A 26,998-nucleotide genomic window follows, 5' to 3' on the forward strand; every position below is an offset into this window, starting at 1 on the left:
ACTTAGGCATATCTGTGAAGAGAGGCTCCTAGCGGAGGAAATGCTTCCATCAGATCACCAGCAGGCAATGATTGATATGGGAAGGACCCAGCCCACTGTAGGTGCTACTGCCCCTGGGCTGATGGTCCTCGGTGCTGTAAGAAAGCAGCTGAGCAAGCCATGAAGGGGAAGCCAATAAGCAGCGCCCCTGCATGGCCTCTGCATCAGCTCCTGCCTCCAGGTTCCTACCTCGGCTTCCCTCAATGGATTGTGACCTGAGCCATTTAAGTCAAATCAACGCTTTCCTTCCCAAGTTGCTTTTAGTTATAAAACCAAACTAAGACACATAACTACCACTTCATCTTGACTGATGAAGCTGCCACATTCATAAATGTATAGTTATTAAACAATCACCCATTGTAAGGTTATTTCCAATATTTTCCTATTAGAAAATATAGTAAGTATCCATAGATTTTGAGTTACAGATATTCCCATAATTGGCAAAGAAATTTCCAAAAAAAAGGGGGACTGCCAGATCAGGAAATATTCACTTTTAGATTTGTGTTCACTAAAAAAGTTCTCAGCCACACACCACCCACCAGTGTCAGGTATTGTTAAATGAGTGGGAAAACGATAACAGCCTTGCTTGTCTGCTGGAAGCCAGGGAGGAAGAACAGGTCACGCCACAAGGATGGAACGGGGAGAGGACAGGGATGGGACAAACAGGATTACTTCTACAATACACAATCTTAAAATGCTCAAACAATATCTATGGTTTCACTAAAGTGAACTGAGCCAACAGTGGTAGTGTATGCTGCAGGCCCAGCTACTCAACGGGCTAAGGCAAGAAGATCACTTGAGCCCCAGAGTTCAAGACTAGCTTAGGCAACAGTGAGTGACAGCAAGTCTCAAAACACAATAATAAACCCACTAGCCGGGCAATGGTGGCGCACGCCTTTAATCCCAGCACTCGGGAGGCAGAGGCAGAGGCAGGCGGATCTCTGTGAGTTCGAGACCAGCCTGGTCTACATAGCTAGTTCCAGGACAGGCTCCAAAACCGCAGAGAAAACCTGTCTCGAAAAACATAACAAAAAATAATAATAATAATAATGATAATAAAAATAAATAAATAAACAGATGTATCTATTCTATGGCTGAGTCATTACGCCAGGAAATGCTTACATAATTCCAATACGCTGCATCGTTTAAATTCAACAGGCAGCTTTCTAACCCGACTACTCCTCTCTCTTTCTCAGAAACAAACACTGAAAGACTCAATAATTAGTACCTAAAAACCCAAAACATAGCTATTACTATGAGACTGCTGAGAGTCAAGGCCATTTTTGAGTAAAGAACATCAAAAAAAAAAAAAAGGAACATAATTCATCAAATATCAACTTTTCGTATCAAGAAACTGATTTTGATTTTTGCATTTAAAGAAGGTAATATTGAAAGGTAAATCTCCTTTATTTCAAAGTAGAACTATACCTTGTAGTTTATAAATCCTGCCATCGTCTTAATTTCCAGAATGTTAGTTTCATGGGCTCTCAATTCATGTACAAGGTTATAGGCAGTCCTATAGTTCCTAAGTAAACATGAGGAAGGTGATTAATTATGATATAAATTAACGTTTAAGATTCCCAAGAACAATATTAAGCACTCAGCAGCTCAATAACAGCAAATATTATATATATTGAGCTGCTGAGTGCTTAATATTGTTCTTGGATATATATATAATATATATATTAACAATATTATATATATTATATATATATATCCATATATATCCCCAGTAGTCTAAGGAAGTATCTACTGATCACTAATCAATGACTTCACAACAGAAAAACCCATCCCATGTACATTGTTCTTTCTAAAATTAACTAGCCAGTCAATAACAAGTAGAAACAAGTTGAAAACTAAGGGTAAATTGGATGGTTATCTAAAATCATACTAAAAAATAAACACTGTTTGCTGGGCATGGTAGCACACTCCTTTAATCTCAGCACAGGAGATTAAAGAATCACAGGAGAATCTCTGTGAGTTCAAGGCCAATCTGGTCTACATAGTGGGTTCCAAAACAGCCAGAGCTACAGAGATTGTCTCAAAAAAAAAAAAAAGCACTTTTAATAAATACATACATGTGTATGTGTGTACTTTTGAGACAGTCTCATTAGATAGCCCAGGCTGGCCTGGAATTCGTTATTCAACCCCGGTTGGTCTTATCCTCTCCAGCAAATGGTTTCCTCTACAGCATTAGATTTTATAGAAAACCTAAAACAGAAGGTCTCAACTGACACCACCCATCCACCAATAAAAATAAACTACATTAAATCGAGCTATTATTTTGAACTACTGCTATTCTCTCCCCAATTATAAGACAAATAACTGATTCCTTTTAAATCCCTTTCCACACTGCCAATGTATATCCAAAACTCTGAGCTACCGCACAAAGAGATGGTGTTTTATTAAACTGCAGTTGGTAAAAACAAAGGAATAAAACGTTTGAGCATGTCAGCACACCTGCAACTAACCTCCAAGGCTCCAGCAGGGTCTTTAAATGAAAAATGATGCAATAAACTAAACAATTAATGATAAAGCCTATTTGAGTTGAATAAATGAATATTTTATGTTTATTATACTTTGAAAATTAGTTTCAAGAATTTTACTGAATATACGAATAGAAAAATAAAAACAGAAAAATTAAGAGATTGTGACACTCTTTTCTTTAGATCATGAAATGTAGTTAAATTAGACCAGGAAGTTTATAACAACTTATTTCCAGCAGTAAGATGGGAAAAAACTTCTTATTAAATATCTGAATATAACATGAATACCTTACAATCAAGGTGACTGAGATTCATAGCAGGTTAGTGGTTAAGGCTCATTAGCACTGAGGTAATGAGGATTTAGTCTGAGACAGAAACTTACTTCAGAGCGTTCTGTGTGTCCTGCTTCAGCTCACTGAAGAAGGCGATTTTGAACTGATGCCTAACAAACAAGAGCTGAAAGAGATTAAAGAATGATTATATATAAACTTCTAATGTAAAAATGCTATTTTATGATGCATTAAGGTTCAAAGAGAATTATTCAAAATTAAATTCACAGTGATTCCAACAAGGACACAGTTGAAAAGGCTCCCGAGAGCTCTTCTCACAGGTAAAGGAGTGTGAAACTAACTTTAAGGGGGAAAGATTCCAATTTGAAAACCAACTCATTTGTAAGAGCTTAAAAAAAAACTTTTCAAGTACTAAAACAACTTAAAATATCAGTACTACAGAAGAACCATCCACAAAGCAACCAGAAACGAATAATCTGTGTCTCATTTATTTTTCAAAATACCTGGTGTGTTGTTTTATTCAAAAATTCTTTATGAGACTTCACTCTTCTGATCTCGGTGTAGTAATAGGTCTGGGCATGTTCATAAAACGCGTTTTCTAACCTGTTAACAAACAGCAAACATACACACAAATATGTATTTGTATATACATATATAACGCGCGCGCGCGCACACACACACACAGTTATTCAAAGACAAACTCTTTTTAAGAATGGCATTTGTTGAAAACTGACATTTGTCATCAACACTGGGCTTTACTGATAATTAAGGTGAAAAATGAAGCACTGTATTTCTAAGAAAAGTCTAAAATCAAGACCCGCCCTAAGGCCTCTGAAAATCATTTACAGCACGGAATACAACAGATGAAATACTTGGACTTCATAAATATCAGATGATCTTTAAGAATACTTTCGTCCCTACTATAATTTTATAAAACATCTGAAAAAAGATTTCAAATTATATTGTATTTTACTATTTTTCAATCTTCTAGTATTTTGAGTTTAAAAGAATAAATAAGAAAACTTATGGGGAGATTAGAAACAACTGGTCTACAAGATAGAATTGGTTTTACTAAGGTCCTGCTTCCCTGAACAACTCTGAGGTTATATGAACACCACAGAAGAGAGCTGCAGGGACCAGTAAGCACTCCACACCCTTCTGGAGAAAAACAGAAGGTGTGTTCACAGGCGATAACAGGTGACTGCAAGCTTCTCCTACTCAGAATAAAACATAACTTTAACTTATATTCAAAAGATTTTTACCACAGTGACGGCACATACTTTTAATCTCAGCCCTCGGGAGGCAGAGACAGGTGGATCTCTGTGAGTTCAAGGACAGCCTGCTCTACAGAACAAGTTCCAGGACAGCCAGGAATACACAAAGTAGCCCTATCTCTAAAAATCAAAAACAAAACAGAACAAAAGATTTTTACCACATCTGAGGAAAATAAGTAAAAATTTTTAAGTCAAATATTTTATTCACGTCTTTATAGACAAAATCTTACTAAGTAGCCTTGGAAAACCCTAAACTCACTAGTGTACCCCAGACTGGCCTCAAACTGGCAATCTTCCTCCCTGACCCTGCCTCCTGAATGCTTGGGAAATTGCATTTTCTAGGGTAGAACCTTTTATTTTCAAAAGTATAGTTTTAGAAAATGTTAAAATATAAAAATAAAGTTAGATTCTAATCTTGAAACAAATGTTATTAATATAAACTTGTCCTTAAAGTTTTACAAGAGAGAACAATAAGGGACTGATTGTGAAACACCTAACTATAGTGAGAAATATTTTTATAGGTTACTCTAAAGATGAAAAGATAACCTTCTCAAAGAAATCAGCTCTGACTACATCAAAGGTAAGCTTGCTTCAGTTTCTAAACAGGCTGTGCACTCAGAACATGTGACAACCAAGTAGAAGAGACCTGAGAACAAATCGACCTGCTTAGACTTGGGCTCAGCAGGTAAAGGTGCCTGCTGCCACGCCCAAGAACCTGAGTTCAATCCCAGGGACCCAGACAGTAGAAGGACAGAACTGACTCCTGTAAGCTGACCTCTGACCTCTCCCCTGAGTGAGTCATAAATAAATGTAATTCTAAAACAAAGACCTAAAGAAAGACATGGAATTTAGCCCTTCCCTGCTTTTAAGAAAACCAGGTTAAACAGTTAGAGAAGTGCAATAGGAGCCTCACTGCTTGTTGTGAGTCAGGGCCTGTCTACGCAGCCCCCGATAGCCTGGAACTTGCTACTGTGCCAGGCTGGCCGCTAGCTCCTGTGACTCTTCAGTTAGTGGTCTGCCTAGCTGAACTTCACTGTCCATGATGTTTATATTATGAACATTTCGTTGTCGTCTGTAAATAAAAGGGTCTAAGCTACCAACTTTTCATTCCTGAGGAAGAAGAAAACTTTGATTTACCTTATAATGTAGCCCACAAGGTGGTCAGTGTGGGGCAGCACAAACAGAGACTTGCCTGAGAGTTCACACACACTGCATAAAGCCGCAGCCCGCTCCGAGGCGATGGCATCTTCTCCTGTCAGCAAGCCCCAAAGAGAAACGAAGCAAAGGCATGAGACTTCTGTAGTAAAATTTACCCAAGTCTGTAATCAGGAATAGAGTTCGAAGCCCCTGTCACCATGTGAGTAGGATTCCTGCTCTCCCCGAGGGCTTAGGGCTCCCAGAAGTGACTACGTTCCTATTTCCTCCTGAGCAGGGCAGACAGGACAAACCACATCACATGGCTGCTTGAAAAGACAAATAAAAATGGGGGCAACCATTTATGAAGGAAGTTTCCAAAACCTCGGAATGCTACGAGCTCCAACACGGCAACAAAAATTAGTCTAACTGAGGAAAATCTGGGAAAGTAAAAGGAAAAGTCATTTAAACGAAGCATTTCTCCAGACAATATTACAAACCCTATGTTTCCTTATGTAGGAGCAAATTTTAAATAGAATCAGACAAGTAAATAACACTATTTTTAGCAACTGGATTAACTGTCAACTGATCCATGCATATGTGAGGGGCTAAGCAGAAATGAAACAGCAAGTTTGAGCAACTGAAAACTTCATTTGTTCCTATTATTTATAAAAAACATAGTTTGCGTATTACTGACATTTTAAGTATTTATTTGCTTTGTGTGTGTATACATATGTACGTGCACAGGTATGTATGCACGTTTGCACTGAGCCGTAGTACACCTGTGGAGGTCAGAGAACAACTTTCAGAACCAATTCTTCCACCACGTGGGTTCTGGGAATCAGAACTCGGGTGGTCGGCAAGTGCCTTTTCCTGCTGAGCCACCTTTCTGGCCTTTCATGAGTGCCTTTTAGAAGTTAGCATACTATCAGCCCCCAAAATGAACACACAAAACATTTAAATATAAAAAAAAAAATCTGCCTCCTGGTATTAGTAACGGGGCATAAAGCAATTGATGACCTTCCGATACCTGGCGGCAGAGGCGCTTTCTTTTGAATCAGGACGACTGCGACCTTTGTGTTCCTCCCTTGCAAACTCTGCCTGCAATGGAAAAATAACAACATGCTTACTAAAGCAGTTAGCTTGTTTTAGCAGATCTATGTCAGGCTCCACATAGAACACACCATCCAACTGAAGACAAATTCCAACTGTAACACATCAAGATCAGAGTATTTCCTACAAAGGAAATAATGACTTCTATTTTCAGAGTATAATGTACATCAAGCTTACTATCTTACTAAAATCTGCTTTAAAAGTGAAATTTAAAGGCCCACGAGATGACCTAAGTTGATTCCCTGATTCCACATAATTTTTTAAAGGAGAGACTCAACTCCCCCAGGTTGTCCTCTGACCCACACATGACTTGCCTCCCAAACAAAATAAGTGTGAAGATGATTTTAACATGAAATTTTAACATATTCTTCTATATAAAAATTACAGTTAATGTACTTCTTCATAGTGACATATCAGTCATCCAGAATAATTGCCTTAGAACTACACGGTGACAAAGCATTATGGGGACCAGTGAGACGGGCAGAGCATCTATGTTAGCTACGCAAGCCTGGCAACCTAAGTCAGAGCCCAAATATATGTGTAAAAGTTGAAGGAAGGAGCCAACTCTCCAGGGCTGTCCTTTGACCCCCACATGCATCATAGCATGCATGAACAAAAATACAAATCGTGTACACACACAATAACAAATTATTAATAATTTGTAAGTGCCAGAGAGAGGGCAAGTGCTTATGTGAGTCCAAGAGAGATGCTTCAGCAATTAGGAGCTCTTGAAGCTCTTCCAGAGGACCAGACTTCAATTCCCAGCAGCCACTGTGGGGCAGCTCACTATAGCCCAGGGGGTGTGATGCCTTCTTCTGGTCTCTGCAAGCACCAGCATGCATGCACAAGGGTTAGACACACACACTAAATAAATAATAAAATATATCTTTGGGGTATGGTAGTAAATTATTATCTCCCAAAGAGATCATAGTATAGACAAAAAATTGGAATGCCAGGCCAACTTGCTTTCTAAACTTCCTCACATCCCTAGTACGATATAGTTAATACTTATTAGAAACAGAATGAGGCTAACAGTCTCCAAGGTAACCACTGCAGTTTAAACAGTATTGAATTACTTTCAAGTGTTTGCAAACAGGGCTGACTGCTAAACTGGCACACACAGGCCATGGACACAATCCCAGATGTCACAAACAAGTAAACCAGTGAACGACAGACAGTTGTGAGTACCACAAAGGCCCAGCAGCATCATACCTGACGATTTCCACCCTGGTCGCGCACTCAGACTGCTTTTCTTTCCACTGAGGCTCATCCCAGTCCAGTTCATAGAACACGACCACCAGAGCCGGAACCAGGTTCAGATGCTTATTCATCCAGCCGGTCTTCAGGATCCCTTTGGGAATGTACCACTCGTACGACGTTCTCTGCCGACGGTGAAAAAACTGAGTTAGGTGACAAGAGGAGCAGCAGGAACCGCCTCCGGAGTGCCAGGCACTTTATGCACATCTGCTGTGTTCACTATGCACGCCGCCCTGTCTAAGATGAGGACGGTATGTCCACCAGAAATTAATAATAGCTATGAGTGTCTAGGTGTTAGAATGGACTCTCAACCGCATGAACGCTACCCCTCCACGGGAGGAAGAACGGCCAAAACCAAGGAGCCTAATAACGCCAAGGTCTAGCTATGTGTAAAGAGGGACTCGGCCCTTTCCCAGGTCTACTTCTACTTTTCCACCCACCTCTGTTCCTGTAAAATGTTACAACAATGGAGTCCACTGTACTTCAACTGTTTACAGACAGACTGCCATGGTGGAAACCTGACCGGTGGATGAAATCAAAATGGTTTAAAATCTGGAAAAACTAAATCTAACTGCAAAAGTCATGGATTCCATAATGGAATTGGAAATGATGAATGAGTAATGTGAGATACTGCTTTAAAGGAAGCTTCGTTAAGATTGTGGAGGTGTAGGGGTTGTTTTATGAAAAGAAAAGGGATGGGGGTAGATGGAAAGGGCACCTTCTGCAAAGCCTAGGACCACCTGAGTCCAGTCCTCAGGACCCACACGCTGGAAGAAGAGACTGACACTAAGAGCTGTCAGTGAACCTACACACACACAATACACAAATAAAAAATTCTTAAAGAAAAATGTAGGCTCACAGTGTAGAAGTACTGTAATTAGTCAATCCTCTTGAGGTTAAAAATAAGTGTTATTAAACATATGCATATATCCCATAGTACATAAAAACACTGTTTTTCCTTAAGCACAACAGTAACCTTTGCCCCATAAACTCAGGGGGTTCCCAAGTTTCCAACACACACAGACACCACACACAAACACACACACACAAACAAACACACACACACACACACACACACACACACACCAGGGTTGGGAGTGGGGTGGGAAAAGGACAGGGACTATGAATGAGTATGAGCAATTCTAATGCCATTACCTTAGATCTACATTTTGGATATTCGTGGTCACCTGGGAGCACCTTGAAAGAAATTGGTACCCGATCAGCTCTCCGATTGGCACAGAAAGCATCCCAGACCGCTCGATGCACCGCATTATAAACTACATCAAGGCCAGTAAGTGTAACAAAAGCCATAGGTCGACAACATAATTCCACAGGGAAGTCCCACCGTGTGGGGCTCATGCTTAAGACGTCACAGAAAAATCTGAAATACAAATGTCAGAATATTCATAGTTAATTAAAAAAACCAACATCAGCATATAACATATAAACATTATAAAAAGACAAATGGCTCCGCATGTAGTCACGCTCTCAAAGAGAGAAAAATAAAAACTTTAATTCCTAAATTAGATTTATTAAAATTACTAATTGCATTGCATTTTTTCTTTCAAATTTCATAAAAGAGGTTATAGTCAATTCAAACAAATTTGCTATTTTCACAATTATCTTTGAAAATGTATAGCAACGTTTGGGACAAACAAGCTAAGAAAGCAGAGAAGTAATGAAATTAAAATAGGTCTAGACTGGCACATGCTGCAATCCCTGCCCCCAGGAGGCCAAAACAGAAGGATAAAGCATTCAGGACAGGTGGTAGCAAAATAGTAAGACTGTCATAAAAATGCTTTTCTTTTAATTCAAGTTATGTGCTCTATATCAATAAAATTAAAAAGTTATTGACTTATATGTAACACACACACACACACACACACATCCAATTTCCTCTGATTTCTCTGGAATTGCAAATATCCAATTCCTCAGTACTTAGAAGATAATTCAAACTCCTGTAAACCCAGCAGTCAAGGGGCAGAGGCAGAGGCAGGTAGGAAGATAGCTTCAAATTCCATAGTAGCCTGGTCTACAGGACCAGGGCTATGGCACCTCATGCCCCTCCTTCCCTCAAAAAAAAAAAAAAAAGAAGCCAGGCAGTGGTGGCGCACGCCTTTAATCCCAGCACTTGGGAGGCAGAGGCAGGTGGATCTCGATGAGTTCGAGACCAGCCTGGTCTACAAGAGCTAGTTCCAGGACAGGCTCCAAAACCACAGAGAAACCCTGTCTCGAAAAAACCGGAAAAAGAGAGAGAGAGAGAGAGAGAGAGAGAGAGAGAGAGAGAAATGGGGGGGAAAGGAAGAAAAAGAAAAAAGAGAAACTATAACCCAAGAATATTCTCCAACAAACATGACTATAACTCATCGATGAACTTTTAAAAACCTATTTGTGCACTGTCTTCAAACTCTGGTGTTGTATCTTATACTCGCAGACCACTTTAGTACAGACTAGCCCATTTCAAGTGCTTGATAGTCACCCATGGCTACTGTCTACCACAAATGACAGTGCAGCTCTCAATTACAGCAAATCTGTCCCAACACCATCACGGAAACTGGACCAGCAACCCCTGCCACATTCTGCCGTACAAGCTTTGCCACTTGCAATGGCCCTGCTTACACCGCCACCGTGGAACTCAAAGGGATGGGACATGACAAGTACTAGCTGAATAGATTTCAATGACACGCAGGAAAGGGGTCGTTTCCTGACTTCCGGGAAAATAACTGGAGAAACCAAGCAAACTATGGACAGGGAAGAGACAGGCAGAAGCACAAAGTAAGACCTCAGCACCAGGTCACCTGGTTAGTGCAGCGGAAGTAATGTGTCAGCTAGCGTAGGAGAGAAACAAGCTAACCCAATCAAAGTGGCTACTAACGAAGATGGCTATCAATGGACAGATGGATCAGGGAACAAGACGTCAGCTAGCAGCAAGGATTCAGAGACGTCCAACTGCAAAAAGCTCAAACAAAGAACGATCGCTTGGTGCATGATCGACACTGTGGAGGAAGAGAAGCAACACAACCTGAGAAAAGCCACTTTCCCCAGGGTCACAGCATTCGGCCCTGGTAGCTACAACTGGAAATGAGAGTAAGCTCACAGGTCTAGAAACTGACTCCATCTTCCTCTATCAGAAATGAGCTCTCTATCTAGAAATAAGCGCGTTCTTCTTTGCAGCTGAAAGAGAACTGCCAAGATTGCACCCGTGGACGCCAAGGGAAAACGCAGGCCCCCCAAGCCAGCCGGGTTGGTCTGGCCAGCAAGGGACTCCGGGCCCAACTCACCCAGGCCGCACGCCCTGGGCCCGCTGCAGCTGCGGCGAGTCGCCGCCAGCCCCGAGAGCACCGGGAGAGCCAGGCAGGGGCGTCACGGAACGCGGCCACCGAGTTCCGACAGCCCCACAGCCGGCGGCAGAAGGCGAGACTTCCTTTTCCCCGCCTCCGCTGGCACAGGAAGCACTTTCTGAGCCTGAGTGACAGTACTCCCAACCAGTCCTGGAGCAGAACGGAGCACCTTGCACGGCAGGGGCTCCATTTCCTAGAGGAGAAAGAAGTGGGGGCGGGGAAAGGAGGAGCCAATAGGAGAAGCGATCGTGAAGGGGGCGGGGCCTCTCCGTGACCGCCCCTCCGCGGCTGGTCAGAGGTCTGGGTGCCCCCCTTCCCCCCCGCAACATTACGCGGTCCGGGTTCCCGGTCCCACCTAACGCGATCCTGGGTTCCCGGCCCGCAGCCGACTGCCAGCGGCTTGGTGCCGCCGAGGGTCGGGAGCGCGCGAGCTCGTCCCCACGGCTGCGAGAAAGGTTTCCCCAGACCGAGACGCGGAAACGGGGTGCTCCGGCCTCCCGCCCGCTCTCCGCCTGATCTTCGCGGTCGCAGACGCTGTGCGCCCTGCGCGATGGGTGCCAACGAGGACCAGGAGGTGAGAACCCAGGACTGCACAGCCCTGTCCCGGCGCAGATCCCAACGTGGGGCACCCGGGACTCCTCGCGTGTCCTTTGCGTTGAGAGCCCTCACAGCCTGGCCAGTCGGGTGTCCCACGTTGGCGGATCCACTGCCAGACGGCACCGGTCAGCAGTGAGGCCAGCAAGCATGAATGGGTCACGTGCGATCCAGCCTCCCGCTCCCCTCATTTTTTGCAACCCTGGGGATATCCCCAGATTTCCTAGCTAAGATGAGTGTCCTTGGTTCACGACCCTGGTGCACTTGGTTGTCCTTAAGTCCCGCGTGTGGCTTAAGCGCTTACGTGTTATACTGTCTTAAAATCCTTTAAATTTTAGCTGGGCGGTGGTGGCGCGCGCACGCCTTTAATCCGAGCTCTCGTGAGGCGGAGGCTGGCGTGTCTCTGTGAGTTCAAGGCCAGCCTGGTGCACACTCGCTAGTTCCGGGACAGGCTCCAAAGCTACAGAGAAATCCAGTCCAGAAAAACCTGTGGTCTCATAGGGAGGGGGTTGAGAAAGTAAAATTTCTGGGGAGGGAAATGAATGGCCCTTATGTCTCGCTTTCTGTCCAGAATGTTTAGTGAAATCGCTTGTCAATCAGTTATTAAGGGAATATAAAATCTGTTTGGGGCAGTTTTTGCTCAGAATTTTGTATAGTATGTATTTTGATCTTTTTGTTGCAAAATGTCATGAAGATATAGAGTTGGAAGGAATGCATGTTATAAATCACGTGTCATTGACCTTTTTAACTCTGTAATGTGTTCCGGTGAGGAAGCGTGTCTGCCGTTGTAGAGTGTCCCAGAGAGAACGTGATAGATTAAGGATTGGAAGACGAACGTAGTAATTCACTGTTTTGGGTGTGTTGCTTAAAAGTTAGCATGCGTGGGTGTTAATAAAAGCTCTTAGGTTACAGGTTCTCTGTAAAGAACTCCCAAATCCAACAAACTAATTGGTGTCTGAATAACGCGCTAAACACTCCTGCCAGTTCGGGGACTCCAAAGCATTAATGAGTTCAGGGGCGAGGGTAGAGAGAAAGGGAAGAGGAATGACTAGTAAGTGGATACAAACTTAAAAAAAGACAAGCAAGGTCTGATGTCTTGCCACACAGTAGCACGGCTAGTTTAAAAGTGTCCTCTACGTTACGCCAGCAGTGGTGGCGCACGCCTTTAATCCCAGCACTGGGGACACAGAGGCAGGCGGATCTCTGAGAGTTCTGCCTGGTCTTCCAAGTGAGTTCCGGGACAGCCAGGACTGTTACACATAGAAACCCTGTCTCAAAAAAACGAGAGAGAGAGAGAGATAAAAGCAACCTCTGCATTTCTCAAATAAATGATTGAAAATTTGAGGTGATAGATAGGTACACTTTTTTTTTTTTTTATTTTCGAGACAGGGTTTCTCTGTAGTTTTTGGAGCATGTCCTGGAACTAGCTCTTGTAGACCAGGCTGGCCTCAAACTCACAGAGATCCGCCTGCCTCTGCCTCCCTAGTGCTGGGATTAAAGGCGTGCGCCACCACCGCCCGGCAATAGGTACACTTTTCAAAGGGCTGCATTGTACCCCCAAAATGCAATTTTTAAAAATAGTTTATGTATATGAGTGTTTTGTCTATATGGGTATGTGCACCACTTGCATGTCTGGTCCCACAGAGGGCACAAGAGAGTTGGATACCCGGAAATGGAGTTATAGACAGCCATAAGTCACCATGTCCATGCTGAAAATTGAACAAGGTCCTCTGGAAAAGCAGCCAGTGCTCTTAAGCACTGAGCCATCCAGCCCCGATCAGTACAATTATTGTGTACCAGTTTGGAAACAGCCCTTTCTCCCAGCAAAGCACAATGTAACGCTTCTCTGACTTGACTAACGGAGCACCCCCCATCACCACTGGAGCTGACACCACCTCAGACCTAATGAATCAAAATGTCTGGGGTGGAACTGTGGAATCTCTCCATTTTTAACAGTAAGATTCTACTCTTCCTCATGATCAGTCTGGATCTTTGAAGATAGCTTCCTGCCCGGTTTTGAAGGTGCTGGCTTTGGAAAATAAAACAAAAAACAGCAATCATGTGCTTCCTGTTCACGTTTCTTCATGCATCTTTTCTTTCAGTTCCTTTGCTCTCCTGAAATTGAATGTGTGTGAACAGAGTCTCTGTTTTCTTACGCTGAGACTGACTTCCTGTCAGTCAGTGTGCCATAGTGCTTCATAGGAAGCAGTTCATCCCTCGTCCTCTGCCTAGATATTTAGGTACTAATGCAAGGTCTGCTTACACTGTCAAATATTATCCTTGATTTGAAAAGACTTTGGGGGGTTTCTATCTTGTTGTAAGGCTTGTTGGAGCCTAAGGATTCTAAACCCTCACAAGTGCTTTGCTGTTTCTTTATAGTCTATTCTAAAATGGGTACATGGAGGGCAAATCAACATCACCATCCTTTGTCTGGAAAATTAATGACATTAGCCAGCCGGTGGTGGTGCACACCTTTAATCCCAGCACTCAGGAGGCAGAGGTAAGCAGATCTCTCAGCTCAAGGCCAGCCTGGTCTTCAGATTGAGTTCTAGGACAGACAAGGCTACTCAGAGAATCCCTGTTTTGAAAGAAAAAAATAATGACATGAATCTTTTTGAGAGCTAAAACAGGTCTTTGTTTCTCCAAGATTCGGCTGTCACTCACAGTGATTGAGATTTCTCATTTGTGGCACCACAGTATTCCAAGAACAAGTCCCAGCAAGGGTTACTAATGAGCGTCTTCTAGTCCTTCAGTCTTCTTGAGTAGGTCCTGTCAATCTCCTTGCTGATAATCTTTCCAGGGGGCTTTTACAACTATTTAAGCTTTGTATCACTCTATGGAAATGAGAAGAAGTATAACTGATTTTTGTTGTTGTTGGGATAGGGTTTCCCTATGTAGCCCTGGCCGTCCTGGAACTCACTCTGTAGCCAGGATATCCTTGAACTCAGAGATCTGCCTGCCTCTGCCTCCCGAGTGCTGGGATTCATGGCTTGTTCCACCACCACACAGCAACCGATGTCCTTTTTAAAATGGGCAATCATTGTGCCTCCTATTTCTCCTTTCCACGATTAGTGCATTTTCTATACCTCAGGTGAGTTGTTCAGAAGAGGGACACAAAATATTCTCAAATTGCTTTAATCCACATCTTTCCTCCACAATACAGAGAAGGAAGTATGGTAGTCAAGCTCTTCACAGGTGGATGTGAGAATTAAGTGAGCTGATACAATGTAAAAACCCTTAGCAGTACCCAACAGATAGTCTTAAAGTATGTGCTGTTAGTACAGTTGTCCTGTGTTGGTACCCACTGCTAGTATAATTGTGCTGTTGGTACAGTTGTCCTGTGTTGGTACCCGCTGCTAGTATAATTGTTCCGTGCTGGTATATACACATATGTCATAAGCGGCTAGGACCAATAAGTTAAGCCATAAGTTTTACAAAGTTGAGTGGTTTTGAATAGCAAGCTAAAGACATCTCTTTCTAATCCAGATATGCCACTAAACAATATCTTTTTTTTTTTTAAGATGGAACTAGAAGCTTTACGTTCTATTTATGAAGGAGATGAAAGCTTCCGGGAATTAAGTCCGGTTTCGTTTCAGTACAGGGTAAGACACAGCATGTACAGTGCATATATTTCTCTGCTAGGGAAGGGGATGTGGAGGCTGCAGAATCCGGCTCCATCTTCTGACTTAGTGAGTTAACTTTATTATATTCCTGTGTTTTCTGAAATTTCTATTTTTCTAGAAATGTTTTGTGTGTGTTTCTGGGGGCCCAGAAGATGCCATCCAATCCTCTAGAGCTGGAGTTACAGAGGGTTGTAAGCCACGAATGGTGTAAACCAAACGGGGCTCTTGGAAAAACAGCCAGTAATCTTAACAACTGAGCCATCTCTCCAGCCCTCCTGACACAGTTAAATGAAACTTATCTCTATGACATTGTTATTGGTAGCATTTGAAAACTTAATCCAGAACCTTTTTAACTTAGATATTATTTTATTATGTGTACATGTCGGGTACTCACAGAGCCCAGAAGGGGGCACTGGATCCCCTTGAACTAGATTCATAGACAGTTGACATGTGGGTGCTGCGGAATGAACCCAGGTCTTCTGGACGGGCAACCACTGAGCCATCTCTTCAACCTAATTTAGAACCTTAAAAAAAAAATGTTTTAATTGATTATAAAACATTAGGGGTAAAAGAAATCTTAAGTACTACATGGTGCCTCTCTCTTAAAGATGGCTTCCCTGAGTTCTAGCTTTCTGGACTCTGTCACAGCTGACGTTGCTCTAGAACCCTCAAATTTGCTTGACCTGTAGACTATAACGGGAAATGGGTTTTTGTTCATTTGCTTAGGGCAGAGTGTCACCACGTAGCCCCCGTCTAGCCTTGAATTCTTGCTTCTTTTATCTCAGACTCCCAAGTGTGACTAGGGAACACATGCTCTAAGCACTGATTCTCAGTCTTCCTCCTAACCTTGAATATAGTTTCTCATGTCGTAGTGACTCCCAGCCAGAAAAGTATTTTCACTACTGCTTCATCACTGTCCTTTTACTACGGTTATGAATCGTAATGTCAACATCTGTGTTTTCTGATGATCTTAGGTGACCCCTGTGCAAAGGTCATCAGACCCAAAATGGGGTAGAGAGCCACAGGCTGAGAACCACTGCTCTATCGCAGTCCCCAGTTCTTCAGGCCCACGATCTTTATACTGCCTTCACCTGGGTGACAGCTATAGTTATTACTTTACTGGTTGCCATGACAAAATTCCTGACAGAGCAACTTGAGGACCAAGCCAGAGAGATAGGAACACTTACCTCACAGGCTCCATGGCCTGAGCTAGAACCAGTCCGCGAAGTTGTCCTCTTTTACTGGGGAACACATGTGCCCCACACAAATCCCACAGTAGGAACAAATAAATACATCTTTTAAAACGTTAAAAACTTAAGGAAAGCAGAGTTTCCCTGGGCTCAGAGTTTGGACGTGCAGCCCACTAGTGGAAGCCATGACAGAAGCGTCCCGTGGGAGGCTGCTCCTTATACAGTGCCCAAAGTCGGGAGACAGAGAACGTTGCTTCTGCCCACTTCTCTGTCTCTCCTGACTCCAGCCCATAGAATGGTATCCACATCAGGGTGAGCCTTCCCACCTCACTTAGCCCAATCCAGAAAATCCCTCACAGACATGCCCAGAGGATGTTTTCTGTGGTGACTCTAAATCCCATCAAGTTGTCACTATAACCATCACCACTAGGGAACTCTTAAGGGCCAAAGTTCATGATGGAATTAAGACCTGGTCCTTCTGGTTAAATCCAGCTAGCTGCCTTCTGAGATTTCCCCAGCCACTGCCGCCTTTTCTTTACCAGGGACACTGAGAATTCCCATGTGGTTTCCTAATTGTCTCCAGTAACAGTGTCAGTTACTTATTGAGCACAGTGTGCAGAATGGTCCAGGATATGCATGTGCTCTCTGCAATAGAACGAAACACAGAACTGGATAGCGCATGTCCACAGTCAAAGGAGGAGAGTCAGGGATCCTCCCATCCGACCTTCTATTCTCCAATAGAACAGTTTAGTAGGCTCCTAAATGACTCCCCACCCCACCCCGCTTCTACTTCTGCGTTTTCAGCTTCCCTCTTACATGGAACCACAAGTTCAGAGCTCTTTAACACTCTGAAGCATTTAAGTAGCCCAGCAATAGCCTGTTTAAAGAAGCTTCTTCCTGGGCTTCTCTTGCCCGTAGAGTGATGGCTCTATTCTTAGATCCATAACCCAAGTCCACTTTGAAAAAGATTTATTTTTATTTTATGTATATGAGTGTTTTGCTTGGATGTAGTGTGTGTGTGTGTGTGTGTGTGTATTCAGGGAGAGGCACATGTATGCCACAACGCATGTGAGTTGGTCGTCCTCTTCCACTATGTGGGTTCCAGGGATCAAACTCAGGTCATCAGACTTGACAGCAGGTGCCTTTCTTTACCCCTCTGACCTGTCTCGCAGGCCCCTGGAGTGAGAAGCTCGATTCAGGCCAGCATTATTAACAGACATTAAAATCTCCAGGCAAAGGTTGCTAAGAAACAGAGTAGTGACGTATTTGTGTGTTATTACTGCATGGGTTTTCTTTATTACCCTCTCCGCTGAAAAATTAGCCCCAGTGGCAAATCCTGATAGGATGCCCACGAGCTCCCACACCGCCTCTCATGCCCCATCTGAACCTGAACAGAGGAAGTAGTTGTCTATATTTGGGGATGTTAGTCAGAAAAACCAGCCTAAGCTCTTAATGTCATAACAGACTTTCAAAAGCCAGGGAGAAGGTTCCATTAAGGTAGACAACCAAACAGAGTAAATCCTTCAGTGAGTTTCAGCTTTCTAGGCTGGAAGTGCATTTGATAAAGGACACTTTGGGTATAGTTGGGGAATTTGTAATATAAATTATATATTAGATGAGGTTTTTTTATATCAATGTTGAGTTGTTGGACGTGGGATGATTGTCTTGGGGCTATAAAAGATATCCTAAGGTTTTTTTTTTCCACTCTTAATAACTAAAGATGTTTCATTAACTTCTAAATGCTTCAACAAAAAACAAAGTGGGGAAAACCACTTTAAAGGAGTAGGCGCTGCCCTCTGTGCTAAGAGGAAGACAGGGAAATGACCGGGTGTGTAGTAAATGCGTACCAGTGAGTATGTATCATGCCAGTTTAGCTTTTCCTTAAGAGTAAACCTGTTTTAAATAAAAACTTGACCCGGAATTTTTAACAGGAGTTTCTTACCAGGAATTCTCTTGGCCTAAGGCATCCCCCCCCCCCGTCCATTGCTTTGCTTGTCTCAGCCTTACACTGTGTTTTCTGGTCTCCTGTCCCTTGAACAGCTTGTACCGACCTTCCTGTTTTTTGTGCCTGCTGCTGTTTAGCCGCTGGAAAGCTGAAAGACAATCTGTTACAAGTTTGTGGGTAATTACTTTTGTCCAATGGCTGCTTAGGTTTTGTTTTGTTTCTGATACATGGTTTCTTCTGTGTATGTCTTCTGGAGACCCGGCTGGCCTCAAGCTCAAGAGAGTCACCTGCCTCCGCCTCCCAGTGCTACCACCCCCTCCCAGTGCTACCACCCCCAGCTCTGTTATCATCCTGTTCCTTGTTGTTCTTGTCTTAACCGCAGCCTCCGAAACAAAACATGTAAAGTGTATCCTTGGCGTTGTCAAGCTGGCCGCTGATTGAGAAATGGGCCCTCGGCAGCAATGGAGCTCCCTGAAACCCCAGGGGACTAAAGTTGAAACTCTATCTAGTCCCCTCACCTTGGCCAGTCCTCCCCAGAACCTCTGAACTTCTCAGCGTATGTGCTTCTGAGTCTGAACGAGAATGTTGGAAAGAATCATTTTGCAGGTCGTAATTTAGGTCTTTTGGTCACTTTCCACAAGCCTAAGATTCCCTTTTCTTCAGATAGGTGAAGATGGTGATCCCAAAGCCTTCCTAATAGAGATATCCTGGACAGAGACCTATCCCCAGACGCCTCCGGTTATATCTATGAACGCCTTTTTTAACAACACCATGTGAGTAATTTAGTTTTCATTGCTTGGTCCTTGACTTCTGTTTGACTCACTCTGACAGTCTGATGTCTCTGCCTTGTAGCTCCTCGGCTGTGAAGCAGAGCATCTTAGCCAAGCTACAGGAAGCGGTAGAAGTGAACCTTGGCACCGCCATGACCTACACGTTGTTCGAGTATGCAAAGGACAATAAAGAGCAGTTCATGGAGAATCACCATCCTGGGAATTCTACGCCAGTGAGTGTGTGGTTGGTTCTGCCAGCTGGTTTTGGTCTGGGCATGTTAATTAACTTTTGCTGTGTTTTTTTTTTTTTTAATTAAAGACTTTGTGTTAGATTTAAACAGAGAATTACATTTGATTTAAGTAAGAACAATGAATCTTAGATTTCTCCTATTTTGTGGAGAAAATGGAATTATGTTCTGTCCATTTTACCCTTCAGCAAAGATTAAAATACTTCTTTCTAACCATTAAAATTGAAGCCAGGTGTGGCGATGTGTCCTGAGGAGGCAAAGGCCAGGTCTGTGATTTCAAGGCCAACCTGGGCTGTAAGTAAGATACTGTCTTAAAAGAGGAAGAAAGAAAAAAAGTCATATCTTAGTTCCATTTGAGGCCAACACGTGTTCAAATCCTTCCTGCCCATCTTTTTTTTTTTTTATAATTTTTTTTATTAAGAAGAAAAAAAACATAAACAAAAAAACAAGTTTCCACCTCCTCCCAGCCTCCCATTTCCCTCCCCCTCCTCCCACCCTTCTCCCCCTCCTCCCACCCCTCTCCCCTCCCCCCACTCCTCTCCCCCTCCCCCCACTCCTCTCCCCCTCCCTTTCCAGTCCACAGAGCAGTCCAGGTTCCCTGCCCTGTGGCAAGTCCCAGGTCCTCCCCCCTCCGTCCACATCCAGGAAGGTGAACATCCAAACTGGCTAGGCTTCCACAAAGCCAGCACATTAAGTAGGATCAAAACCCCGTGCCATTGTCCTTGGCGTCTCATCAGCCCTCATTGTTCGCCATGTTCAGAGAGTCCGGCTTTATCCCATGCTTTTTCGGTCACAGTCCAGCTGGCCTTGGTGAACTCCCAGCAGATCAGCTCCACTGTCTCAGTGGGTGGGTGCACGCCTCGTGGTCCCGACTTCTTTGCTCATGTTCTCCCTCCTTCTGCTCCTCACTGGGACCTTGGGAGTTCAGTCCAGCGCTCATGCGTGGGCCTCCGTCTCCACCTCCATCCATCACCAGACGAAGGCTCCACGATGACATGCAAGACATTCGTCAGTATTGCCCCAGGATAGGGTCACTTCAGGTTCCCAATCCTCAGCTGCCCAAGGAACCAACCGGGAACCCCATGTTGGGCACCTGGGAGCCCCTCCAGGGTCAAATCTCTTGCTCACCCTAAAGTGGTTCCCCCAACCAAGAACCGTGGTTCCGTGCTCCCCTATCCACCTTTCCTTTATCCCAATTCTCCTGATTCCCCAAGTCCCCCCTCCTTCCCTTCTACCTTTTCTCTCCCCATATCCCCTTACCCCCATCCCACCCCACCCCCAAGATCCTAATTTTCTCCCCGGCAATTTGGTCTACTTCCCTTAGCCAAGAGGATAACTATATGGTTTTCCTTGGGTTCACCTTCTTACTTAGCTTCTTTAGGTTCACCTATTGTAGACTCCGTGGCCCTTATTTATCCTGCCCATCTTTTTTAACCCTGTGACTTTGGCCAACTTTCTTAACCTCTGTGCTCAGATTCTCATTTGTCAAATGGAGTTACAATAGCGTCTACTTTATACGATTGTGGTAAGGCCCAAATAAATGGTATAATGCAGTCACAGCAATACTTGTCATGTGCTAAGTATTTTAGATTTTAGCTATCATAGCTGCTAACTGTGCAAGCCCAAATATTTTAAAGATTTTTTTCAGGAAACCAAAAGAGCTGTGTGGAATGTATGAGTTTTCTAAAGATGTACCAATAATGACAGCAAGTTCAGTAATTTAGACAATTTTGTTGGAACCTCGAATCTTCAACATAACATGGGTGATCAGACTTCCTTCTCGGGGTCCCAGTTGAACTGCCACCCCACTGTTGTGTCCTTGAAAATGAGCCTCTGCGAGAGCAAGACCAGAGAGGTATAAGGACACCTGACTGAATAAGTGAATAACAGCAGTAACGCCTTCGGTTTTTGTAAATTTAGAAACCCACCGCCGCCCCCTTCGAGAAGAAGCTATGTTGAGTCTGATCCAGTAGGTTTTAAGGCGCGAGTCTAAGATCTGTTTCTGTTCTTATAGACACCCATAGCCAATATCGTCTCTGTTGAAGCTCCCAGCACAGCCCCATCAAGTAAGAAAAAAGACAAGAAAGAACAACTTTCCAAAGCTCAGAAACGCAAGCTGGCAGATAAGACGGGTGTGCATTGTTCTTTGTCTTTCTTAACATGGGACATGGGTGGACTTCACTGTGGTGGGGGTGCTGGTTCTGTTTAGGGTTACAGGATTAATTCCTTAGTCTATCCTTGGAACATCTGAATCAGAGACCTGTTAGTCACAGTCAAAAATACCATTATTTATTACTGCTCCATCGTGACATCATCATTTGGAAAAAGACAATGAGTCACAAAGAAGTTATAAACATTCCCACTGGGGAACATTGGGAAAATGGACAAAACATGTGGCCCACTTGAACACTGTAACATTGTGTGGGATTTTATTTACCTGTGTGACAGGTTTGGACGTTTAAGGGCTGTGTAAAATAAAAAGTTTTCACAGTCTGGTGCATCATTCCCATCTGAGCACAGGCAGTTCATATTTTTTGCCTGTTGTTAACTTCATTCTACAATGAGATTTCAGAAAAGAATTCCCACGTGTCTGATAGCGGACTCCTCGGAAAAGGAATATCAACTCCAGCTCAATCAACAGTAATTTGCTCCTTTTTCTCTAACTTGGAAATTTCAATTGGACATCAGTTTGAATTTTCCCAGTCAAGGAAAAGGAAAATGTTGGTGTACACACACTTTTACATAAAAATGTGCGTGGGCTCATGTGCACCATGTCTGTGAAGTGCTCGTGGAGGCCCCAAACAGGTGTTGGAGCCCCTCGACCTGAAATTGCAGGCAGCTGCTGGTGTGGATGCTGGGAATCTGTCTTTCATCCCGGAAGGGCAGCAAGTGCTCTAGCCCCCTCCTTTTCTTTTGTGAAGGGATATTAGGGATATTTTATTTAATGTCTGTGGATGATAGAATAAAAAGAAACCAACACTGTGTTGGTTTTCATAAACAACAGTTTGAAACTGCAACTTTGTGGTCTAAAAGTCTCGGCATTGTTCACCACAGAGCAGGCAGCAGTAAAGGGTAAATAACTGAAGTAAATATATTAGCTATTGCGGTCTGTTTTCTAGAATTCTGGTTATTGTCTTTCTGGAGTATTTTAGCATAACTTTAATGGGATAGCCTGGGCATCTGCACTGATGATCCAACCGTGTACCCTCAGAAACTGTGACATAAGATTCTTGCTGATCTGAAAGAGAACAGAACCGTGGGCATCAGGGACTGGGCTCCTATAATTGCCTCTCTCTGAGAGAACCATTGGTTTCTGACTGCTTTGCTGGACAGTCAATACAGGTGAATATACCCTTTGTCCACGTGCTTGGGACCAGAAGTGTTCAGAGCTCACGGCCTTCCAGATTCAGGAATGTTGTCATAGTTCCTGATTGAACAGCCATAATTCAAGATCTAAAATATTCCAAAATCTAAAACTTCTCAAACAGTTTCCGATTTTGGAGCATTTTTTCAGATCTGTATAGAACTTGTTTCAAATATCAGTTTTTTAAGGGTCCATAAAATGAGCTTAGCCGCCTACGTGAAGAATAAGAAAGCTAAGCCATTTGAAATAGAAGAATTTTTGTTATTATATTTTCAATGTTATTTACTTTGTGCACATATGTGTCATGTGTGGGCACATGTGTACCATAGCATGTATGAGGACAATTTTAGGGGCCCAGGGATGAACTCAGGGGTCAGGTTTGGCAGCATGTACATTCACCTGCTGGGCCATCGTTTTGGCCCTAATATTGAAGAATTTTTAAGTAAATCGTTTACTTGTTAACTTGTTCTTTAAATTTGAATATTAAAAGGATGAAAGCATTTTGTAAACTATGCATTTTTATATGAGTCCTTATAAGCTTTGGTCCAAACATTCTCAATACAGCGGTGGTTCTCAACCTTCCTAATACTGTTACCTTTTAATTCAGTTCCTCATGTTGTGGTGACCCCCCAACCATAAAGTTATTTATTGTTGCTACTTCATAACTGTAATTTTGCTACTGTTATGAAGCATAATGTAAATATCTAAAATATCTGATAAGTGACCCCTGTGGAGGTATGACCCACAGGTTGAGAACACAGCAATAGGGTGAAGCTCCCTTTGAAAAACGTTTAACCAGCGTGTGGTCAAGCTGTCCATAAGTTAACTTTCACTCCCCTTGAGTCCTGAAGCCAAACATTTATCAGTGTCATCTTGCTTATCTGGAGCCAAGTGCCCTGCTATGAATCCTGAAACAGAGCTAGTCCCACGTCCTACCCAATAAACACTGGCCTTGTAGGAGGTAGAACTCTCCACCTGCGTCGGAGCAGTGTGGCAACCGCACCCCTTACTTTTCCTTGGTAACGGGTTTGTCTTGCACACTTTCATCTACTTGTTGTGTGCAGTAGTATAAGGAACACTATTTGCTAGGATGTCGGTTCATTTACAACCAGTGGTCGGTCTTACTAAGGTTACTGATTTTTCTCCTCTAGATCACAAAGGGGAGCTCCCTCGAGGCTGGGACTGGGTTGATGTCGTGAAGGTACAGCTTACTTACTTTCAAGTCTTCAAAGTTGTTACAGTTATTGCCATCAAATAATGAGTTGTCTGTTTTCCATTTCCTTCCTGCCTCCTTTGGGATCTCGTGGATATCTGTTTACATTTTTGGACTCAGCATGTAAGTATTCTTGAAGCCTTCGCATTCTCTGCTTCCTCGGTCTTAGAGCAATAAAGCTAAGTAGGAAGCGTAGCTCCCGTCTCTGCTGCCATGTCCCCCAGGGTCAGCCTCACTGGAGAATAGATGTGTGCGAATCCAGACATCTCCTGTTGAGCTAGATCATAAAGAGAGCTGCAGAATGGAGAGCTGGCACCATGCCAAGTCTTCTTTCAGAACCCGTAGTTCTTATTGAGGGATGGAGAGATGGTGAGATGGTTCTGTCCGTATATTGCCTGTTGTGCACGCATGAGGACCTGAGTTCAGATCTCCAGCGTCCTCATAAAAAGCCGGGTTCAGTGGCATGCATTTGGGGAGTCAGGACTCATCGCCCAGCAAGTCTAGCTAAACTAACGAACTCTTAAGTTTTTAAACCTCTTGGAAGTAATATGGCCTAGAGGTAGAAAGTACTTGTCTGAACGGTTACAGTTTAAACTCCCATGACTTGAACTTGATTTCCGATTGTTTATTTACTTTTTGATTCTGATAGAAATAATACCTCAGGTACTGTCATCACTTCCACTTAATACATAGATCTTTTTTTTTTTTTTTTTTTAAAGTTAAGCAAAACTGGCTCTAAAGACGATGAGTAGCACCTGCAGAAGAAGCAGGCAGCCCGGATCAACATGTCTCCTTACCTTTACTGGCACCGAGTGGCTTTTTACAAGACATAGCTCTTTTGTATGTGTCTTTAAAAATAGAAGTGGAAAGTCCACGACGAGATCTGGTTGTAGTAAATTATTTTCACAAGCTCGCCTTCATGAAAGGTGAAAGTGTAGCCGTTGAGAGTACTCTCTGCAGCCGGGAGCATCGTCGGCAGTGACTTCCACCAGTGGTGACATCACTGGTATTCCATGGCATGACCATATAAACAGGCGTCTCCCCATAAGTCGCCATCTCCTTCTGCTTGGATAACCAAGAGAAAGCTGCTACAGAGCAATCTCAGCACTGGCGCTGAGGGTTCTGATTCTTTCCGTAGTTCCTCATTCGTCAGCAGTCAATTGCTTCCCCTTAATAAACTGATATCTAGTTCTACTTTTCTCTTAGCTTGGGTGAAGGTGTTTGATCATGAGATCTTCCAATTCTGTGAATAATAGAAAGAGTATAAGAAGAAAACTGAGAGCCTGGGAAAGAGCTCAGTCAATAAAGGGCTTGCCGTGCAAGCACGAGGACCCGCGTTCAGGTCCCCAGCAGCCACGGAGAAAGCCGGGCATGCGCCTGAAACCCAGTGCTGGGCGGGTAGAGATGGGAGGATCCCTCCTGCTTGCTGGCCAGCCAGTCTGGTGGAATCCCTGAACTCCCGGTTCAGTGAAAGATGCTATCTCAAATAAATAAGGTAGAAAGCAATACAGGAAGAAGACACATAACAGATCTCGGGCCTCAACAGGCAGCACACACAAATATATAGATATATCATACAACAAACAAAACAAAAACAACAGGTTTGCCAAATACTCAGAAGACATTTGGATAAGTGCTAGCTCTTGTTTCAAATACTTCTCTTTGCTGCATATGCCAGGATGAGTATAAGATGCCTTAATACTTAATTTTTGTATTGTTGGAGACAGTGGTTTTAATAAATTCCTATTATCTGCTATTGTGATGATTTGTTGGTAACTAAGGTCTTTCAGTGGATTCAGCATAAAACACATTTCCAATCCTGGGCGTACTGCTTGGTTGTTGGGTAGGGGATGGTCCTGCTTTTCGGTGGGTTTTTTATTTGTTTGTTTTTATAGTGTCTTTTCAAATGTCCAGATGTGTTCCCCAGCCTCTGTGTCTTTTTAATAATAGACACACAAGTCTTTCACATGCTGAACTGTTGTTGGACATGCTTGGTTCTTAAACTCATTAGGAAAGGAAACCTACGGTAGTTTCACCTGGAGACTCTGTGTGTGTGTGTGTGTGTGTGTGTGTGTGTGTGTGTGTGGTGACTGTGTGTGCTTCAACATTGTCAGAATGCCAAGTTGTACCGTGTAGTGTAGCCGACAGTTAACTTTTAAAGAACTTAGCACAGCATGAGAACAGCCTAAGAGGTGTCCATGGATTTCCCAGAGTTACCCTTGGCTTCAGATAAACCATGTGAGCTATAAAGTAAGTGTTCCTACACTGAAAGTGTCTGCTCGCTCTTGAAAGAGCTGACTCCCGTGTGGCTTCATGGGTGAACATTGACATTGAAGACACCCAGACTATGACATCTTTTATTTTCAAGGTTCTGTTTGTGTAGTTTTTATTGTCATCTTGATTTCTTTCTTTCTTTCTTTTTTTTAAAGAAACATCTTGTAATGGAAAAAAAGTGTTTCGTTCTGTTTTAAAGCTATTACACTGGTCAAAGTTATTGTGGGTCTTAGATCGCAAAGAATAATGCTAGTTAAATGCCAATGAACTATTTTTCCTCTTTTCTATGAATTGTACAAATCTCTGGGGCAGCTGGTGGCAGCAGTGCCTCCTGTTACCTGTGTGGACACTTGAATTCTTCTGTCGGTGCTGCCGTCACCGGATATGCCCCCGGTATATTTTCTCAGAGTCTATTTCCTTACGACTGTATGGATGACATGCCTGAGAAGCAATAAAGTCGGAATCATAGTGATTGTTTTCTACTTGTTTTGTTTCAAATCACTTGAGAAAGAATCACTAACTTTATAAATCTGCATTATAATAATACGCTACTAGATGTGTGCTCCTGCTGGGGGCCATGTGAGTGTCATCTTCAAAGGAGCTATCCTGAAAGAGCTCAGGAGAAAGGAAGGAATTCCCAAAGATTCCTAGATGGGGATTACTATCTGGAAGTTAAAAACAGCTTGCACTTCTACAACTTCCCGGCCTCAGAAGAAAAGAGGCCAAGGCCGGGGTCAGTTACACTTTACCCAGTCCTGTCTGTGTGTGTTTAGCAGCTGAGATCTTTTCTCCAGCAAGGCCCCCGAGGAAGAGCTCCCATCTTGAATTTACATGTTCTCTCCA

At 43.3% G+C, this 26,998-nt stretch overlaps 2 protein-coding genes across 6 annotated transcripts in view; one reads left to right on the forward strand and one right to left on the reverse strand.

Annotated features, from left to right (window-relative positions):
* The window catches only part of Trappc11 (trafficking protein particle complex subunit 11), a 42,007-nt gene extending 30,978 nt beyond the window's left edge, over positions 1-11,029 (reverse strand). For all 3 annotated transcript variants that reach the window (XM_041673667.1, XM_041673666.1, XM_041673665.1), the window contains exons 1-8: positions 10,875-11,029; positions 8,749-8,974; positions 7,549-7,718; positions 6,254-6,324; positions 5,227-5,341; positions 3,319-3,418; positions 2,908-2,981; positions 1,468-1,564 (exon numbers count right to left, since the gene is read on the reverse strand). In XM_041673667.1, coding sequence (XP_041529601.1) covers positions 1,468-1,564; positions 2,908-2,981; positions 3,319-3,418; positions 5,227-5,341; positions 6,254-6,324; positions 7,549-7,718; positions 8,749-8,952 — 831 coding nt within the window. In that variant the 5' untranslated portion in view covers positions 8,953-8,974; positions 10,875-11,029. The remainder of the gene's footprint in view (positions 1-1,467; positions 1,565-2,907; positions 2,982-3,318; positions 3,419-5,226; positions 5,342-6,253; positions 6,325-7,548; positions 7,719-8,748; positions 8,975-10,874) is intronic.
* A 199-nt stretch (positions 11,030-11,228) lies between these two features.
* Rwdd4 (RWD domain containing 4) lies at positions 11,229-25,856 on the forward strand. 3 transcript variants are annotated; one of them, XM_041673668.1, is made up of 8 exons: positions 11,229-11,508; positions 15,050-15,130; positions 18,950-19,059; positions 19,139-19,289; positions 21,319-21,436; positions 23,820-23,869; positions 24,002-24,004; positions 24,601-25,856. In XM_041673668.1, the coding sequence occupies exons 1-8, from the start codon at positions 11,485-11,487 to the stop codon at positions 24,631-24,633; spliced, it is 570 nt and encodes a 189-aa protein (XP_041529602.1). In that variant the 5' UTR covers positions 11,229-11,484; the 3' UTR covers positions 24,634-25,856. The 3 variants fall into 3 exon arrangements, with proteins under 3 accessions (XP_041529602.1, XP_041529603.1, XP_041529604.1); XM_041673669.1 differs by lacking the exon at positions 15,050-15,130; XM_041673670.1 differs by lacking the exon at positions 11,229-11,508 and having other exon boundaries at positions 15,053-15,130; positions 18,954-19,059.
* The last annotated feature ends 1,142 nt before the right edge of the window (positions 25,857-26,998 follow it).

This window comes from Microtus oregoni, unplaced genomic scaffold, assembly GCF_018167655.1.
Source record: "Microtus oregoni isolate MIOR12 unplaced genomic scaffold, Mior012 000024F_ref0000369, whole genome shotgun sequence".
NCBI classification, from domain to species: Eukaryota; Metazoa; Chordata; class Mammalia; order Rodentia; family Cricetidae; genus Microtus; species Microtus oregoni.